This window comes from Salmo salar, chromosome 19, assembly GCF_965601325.2.
Source record: "Salmo salar chromosome 19, fSalSal1, whole genome shotgun sequence".
Taxonomy (NCBI): Eukaryota; Metazoa; Chordata; class Actinopteri; order Salmoniformes; family Salmonidae; genus Salmo; species Salmo salar.
In genome coordinates this window covers 5,253,679-5,259,678 of record NC_138309.1, presented here as the reverse complement: position 1 = coordinate 5,259,678, position 6,000 = coordinate 5,253,679, and the positions used below count along the sequence as shown (strand labels likewise).

The 6,000-nt window shown below is 44.1% G+C and overlaps 1 protein-coding gene across 2 annotated transcripts in view; it reads right to left on the bottom strand.

The window, feature by feature from the left end:
* Positions 1-229: 229 nt before the first annotated feature.
* LOC106578335 (calpain-15) overlaps positions 230-6,000 on the bottom strand; it is a 77,087-nt gene continuing 71,316 nt past the window's right edge. For both annotated transcript variants that reach the window (XM_082965572.1, XM_045701996.2), the window contains exon 12: positions 230-3,537. In XM_082965572.1, coding sequence (XP_082821698.1) covers positions 3,360-3,537 — 178 coding nt within the window. In that variant the 3' untranslated portion in view covers positions 230-3,359. The remainder of the gene's footprint in view (positions 3,538-6,000) is intronic.

Here is a 6,000-nt window from a genome sequence, read left to right as displayed (position 1 = left end):
CTCCTCCAACGCTAAAACAAACTCACTTGCTCTTCAAGATCCTGTTCATTAGAACGGGCAATGAAAAACGGAAATTAACGTCTAGGTAGTCCCTCCCCGTTTCAGTCCATTTTCTTCCATCTGATGCCTAATAAATATGTACTAAACTAAACTCACTGTCCAAACAATCATGGCTTCCCCAAGTACTCCCTTAGTTAGTCTGTCTTCTTAAAATGGAGACTACTAACAATTCAGGAAGACCTACAATGGAGACTTTATTATGACAATGATCCATTGACCTCCACAGTTGTATTTTCCCAGCACGACTTTAACTAGCTTTGTGTATCTGAAGAGTTGATGTTAATGCTGGAGCGAGACTTGATGTACATGTGCCAAATGTGAGCAGACAGGCTGACTGAATGTGCAAAGTCAATCAACCTCAGGGAGACAGAGCAGGTGATTGGAACATTTTTCTTGCCTCCTTCGACATTGATTGCTTAACTGAGGGAGAAAATAAGACAAGGAAGAAAGAGAGAAAATAGAGGCTAAGAGGTTACATTTCCTCTTTTTCACGACACCCAGATAGACTCAATTTGCTGATCTGTACCATAAGCTCTTTCTCTACCTCTCTTCCCTTGTACTCAAAACAAACAGCTAACATGGATGAAAAGCAGCTACCTTCCCAAACCTGTCGCCTCATCCGGAGTGACGGATAGCATGGATAATGAACAACAGTATGTTGAGTTAAAATAGCGAGGTCTAACAACTTGAAGATTCCAGCTATGCTATATGAAACACATTGATTTTACATTTTACAGAATCAAAGTCCAGCTTTTATATGAAGTGGATAGGATTTGCCTTGCATTTGAGAAATAATAACGCAGCATTTCAACAGCAGAGAAACTGGGGAGGGCTTGGACAGATGACCGTCAGACAGACAGACTGACGGGAAACAGAGAGATGGGACACTAGATGGCTTGTTAAACAATTCAAGCACACATACAAAATACAGACCAAAGAATGCTGATAAAAAATAAAAAAAAAAAAGAGACTGGCAACGACAACATGGCTTCTAAAAAATATAAATGATTGTGGTAAAATTGGTAGTCGGGTTTGGCTCACGTAGTACCAGAGTGTAGAATAGAGGATCAGAATTGTACCCCCTCCCCATCCTGTTGATAGTTGACAGCTCCACAGGTGCAGGGTGCAGGAGGCAGGACAGGAGCCTGGGGGAGAGAGCACTTAACCCCCTCCCTCCCTCCCTCACCAAACCTCACACAGCAGAGCCTATTGGGAGTAGGACAACGTTTCCCCTAGGCCTAGACGCTGATCTAAGGTACATTTTTGCAGTTCTTCCGCCAATGGTAAAGGTTAGGCTATAAGGAGGGGAATCTGATCCTAGATCAGCTCAAGGCAACTTCTACCTTGAGTATGGTGAGTTGGGTCCATAGACCAAGAACAGTGAGTTCAGGTGGTCAGGTCGCGTAGCGGATTGGCTCAATGGGGGAACAGCCCCAAGGTGGCTCAGTAGTTACAGCACTCCACCCTGACCTCTGAATGACCTTTAACCTTTGAGATGCGGGGTCAACAGTCAGTCTTCCTCGGCATTCGTTGACATCTGTTGGGGGGTTAGGGAAGGAACAGGCGCAGTTCTGTTCTGATTAGGGTGTCTGTCTGTGTAATATACAGTTGAAGTCAGAAATGTACATACACTTAGGTTGGAATCAATAAAACTCGTTTTTTCAACCACTCCTCAAATTTCTTGTTAACAAACTATAGTTTTGGCAAGTCGGTTAGGACATCTTTGTGCATGGAACAAGTAATTTTTCCAACAATTGTTACAGACCGATTATTTCACTTATAATTCATTGTATCACAATTCCAGTGGGTCAGAAGTTTACATACACTAAGTTGACTGTGCCTTTAAACAGCTTGACATTGTCATGGCTTTAGAAGCATCTGATAGGCTAATTGACGTCATTTGAGTCAATTGGAGGTGTACCTATGGATGTATTTCAAGGCCTACCTTCAAACTCAGTGCCTCTTTGCTTGACATCATGGGAAAATCAAAAGAAATCGGCCAAGACTACGGTTTGCAACTTTTAGGAAAAATGTCCTCTGGTCTGATGAAACAAAAATAGAACTGTTTGGCCATAATGACCATCGTCATGTTTGGAGGAAAAAGAGGGAGGCTTGCAAGCCGAAGAACACCATCCCAAACATGTGAAGCACGGGGGTGGCAGCATCATATTGTGGGGGTGCTTTGCTGCAGGAGGGACTGGTGCACTTCACAAAATAGATGGCATCATGAGGGAGGAAAATTATGTGGATATATTGAAGCAACAGCTCAAGACATCAGTCAGGAAGTTAAAGCTTGGTCGCAAATGGGTCTTCCAAATGGACAATGACCCCAAGCATACTTCCAAAGATGTGGCAAAATGTCTTAAGGACAACAAAGTCAAGGTATTGAAGTGGCCATCACAAAGCCCTGACCTCAATCCTATAGAAAATGTGTGGGCAGAACTGAAAAAGCGTGTGCGAGCAAGGAGGCCTACAAACCTGACTCAGTTACATCAGCTCTGTCAGGAGGAATGGGCCAAAATTCCCCCAACTTATTGTGGGAAGCTTGTGGAAGGCTAGACAAAACATTTGACCCAAGTTAAACAATTTAAAGACAATGCTACCAAATACTAATTGAATGTATGTAAACTTCTGACCCACTGGGAAGGTGAAATAAAAGCTGAAATAAATAATTCTCTCAACTATTATTCTGACATTTCACATTCTTAAAATAAAGTGGTGATCCTAACTGACCTAAGACAGGGAATTTTTACTAGGATTAAATGTCAGGAATTGTGAAAAACTGAGTTTAAATGTATTTGGCTAAGGTGTATGTAAACTTCCGACTTCAACTGTAACTGGTCCATTGTCAGACATACAGTACAGCATTGTAGTTGACAAGGCTAGATAATTCTTCATTGTTGGTTGGAGGTTGAAGGATCTCAGGCTCAGGACCCCTCTAGTCACCCTGAAATGCTGATTTAACCTGGGAGGTGTCCCTCATCACATCCAAAATGGCACATCAATCCACCCCCTTCTCCTAATTCCCAACTGGATCCAGGTGCGTTTGGCAGGATTGAGTCCTCATCCTTCAGGGATCGAGGAATTAGAGGAAAAGGTGGAGGAGGAAATCCTCCTGTACTCTGTCCAGTCATCCTCCCCATGCATGTCTCCACAATTACCCCCTCTCTCCAAAAGTTATGTGTGTATTTCAGCTTGATACAGCCCCCTCTTTCCGCACGTATGTGTTCACGTACGCGTGTGTGTCATTAGCTTGTGTATGTGTGTGTGAGGGGGGGGGGGGGGGGGGGGGGCCGTGGTCATAGGGGTCGTGGCCGGTGCAGGCCGTCAATGTCGGGGGTGAGCTGGGGGCTGTGGTTGGCCTTGGTGGGGGTCCAGTCCCCTAGTGAGGCCTGTGCGGCCTTGCGGTGGGCCAGCCGGTGGGTGATAGAGAAGCCTGCGTTGCCCTCCAACTGGGATAGCACCACCAGCACCTGCCTGCAGGGGGAGACACAGTCAGAAAACACTGTCAGGAAACATTGTCATGCATGGTCATGCACCGTCCTCAACAGAAAGATGTGGTATATGAATAGTGGAGAATATGACCGGGAGAGAACATTGCCAGAAAACATTGTAATCATTCCGTGAACAGTGAGGTGGTATATAACGAAGTATGGATTCTAAAAATGTATTTCTAGGCAATGTAGAAAACTATAGCCTATTCATATTTAGGAGGTACAGTTCTTTGGAAAGATAACTGCCTCGTGCTTCTCCGCCCATGCATAGCCAGCCTACTCTATTTCATTGAGACTACACATATACTAGGCGTACTTGATGTCACACGCCCAACTAAGAGAGGAGAGGTAGGCTACTTAACTTGAAGCAGTGAATTCTGGGTGTGTGAATGTGACAAAAATGTGCTTTTAATACAATAGGTACAGTGAGGGAAAAAAGTATTTGATCCCTTGCTGATTTCATACGTTTGCCCACTGACAAAGAAATGATCAGTCTATAATTTTAATGGTAGGTTTATTTGAACAGTGAGAGACAGAATAACAACAACAAAAAATCCAGAAAAACGCATGTCAATAATGTTATAAATTGATTTGCATTTTATTGAGGGAAATAAGTATTTGACTCTCTCTCAATCAGAAAGATTTCTGGCTCCCAGGTGTCTTTTATACAGGTAACGAACTGAGATTAGGAGCACTCCTAATTAGGAGCACTTAGGGAGTGCTCCTAATCTCAGTTTGTTACCTGTATAAAAGACACCTGTCAACAGAAGCAATCAATCAATCAGATTCCAAACTCTCCACCATGGCCAAGACCAAAGAGCTCTCCAAGGATGTCAGGGACAAGATTGTAGACCTACACAAGGCTGGAATGGACTACAAGACCATCGCCAAGCAGCTTGGTGAGAAGGTGACAACAGTTGGTGCGATTATTCGCAAATGGAAGAAACTCAAAAGAACTGTCAATCTCCCTCGGCCTGGGGCTCCATGCAAGATCTCACCTCGTGGAGTTGCAATGATCATGAGAATGGTGAGGAATCAGCCCAGAACTACACGGGAGGATCTTGTCAATGATCTCAAGGCAGCTGGGACCATAGTCACCAAGAAAACAATTGGTAACACACTACGCCGTGAAGGACTGAAATCCTGCAGCGCCCGCAAGGTCCCCCTGCTCAAGAAAGCACATATACATGCCCGTTTGAAGCTAATGAACATCTGAATGATTCAGAGGACAACTGGGTGAAAGTGTTGTGGTCAGATGAGACCAAAATAGAGCTCTTTGGCATCAACTCAACTCGCCGTGTTTGGAGGAGGAGGAATGCTGCCTATGACCCCAAGAACACCATCTCCACCGTCAAACATGGAGGTGGAAACATTATGCTTTGGGGGTGTTTTTCTGCTAAGGGGACAGGACAACTTCACTGCATCAAAGGGACAATGGACGGGACCATGTACCGCCAAATCTTGGGTGAGAACCTCTTTCCCTCAGCCAGGGTATTGAAAATGGGTCGTGGATGGGTATTCCAGCATGACAATGACCCAAAACACACGGCCAAGGCAACAAAGGAGTGGCTCAAGAAGAAGCACATTAAGGTCCTGGAGTGGCATAGCCAGTCTCCAGACCTTAATCCCATAGAAAATCTGTGGAGGGAGCTGAAGGTTCGAGTTGCCAAACGTCAGCCTCGAAACCTTAATGACTTGGAGAAGATCTGCAAAGAGGAGTGGGACAAAATCCCTCCTGAGATGTGTGCAAACCTGGTGGCCAACTACAAGAAACGTCTGACCTCTGTGATTGCCAACAAGGGTTTTGCCACCAAGTACTAAGTCATGTTTTGCAGAGGGGTCAAATACTTATTTCCCTCATTAAAATGCAAATCATTTTATAACATTTTTGACATGCGTTTTTCTGGATTTTTTTGTTGTTATTCTGTCTCTCACTGTTCAAATAAAACTACCATTGAAATTATAGACTGATCATTTCTTTGTCAGTGGCAAACGTACAAAATCAGCAGGGGGTCAAATACTTTTTTCCCTCACTGTAGGCTAATGCATACAAAGCAGAAAGATGACTGTTACCAAATAATCTGCAGGACAACTCAAATATTTTCATCTCAAAATTGTCTGATCTGACCGCCCGCTCCCAACCGCACCGTGAACAATGCCGACAACACCGCAATGATCTCTGTCGGGAAAGAAGGTCTACCTGGGGCCTCATTTATAACCATACATTTAACACTAAATATCCGCGTGCACCATTTCTGAAAACACTGCACACGCACAAAAATATCAGATTTATAAACTTGGCGAACCCCATACAGTACATACCCCATGTACCCATTATGAATTAGACCTGCATGCGTGAACGGGCATTAGAACTCCGCCTGAAAACGCCCATCATTCACCTTTTATGGTGTATAGTCTGAAAGTATTGGAATTAGACCAAGACAGT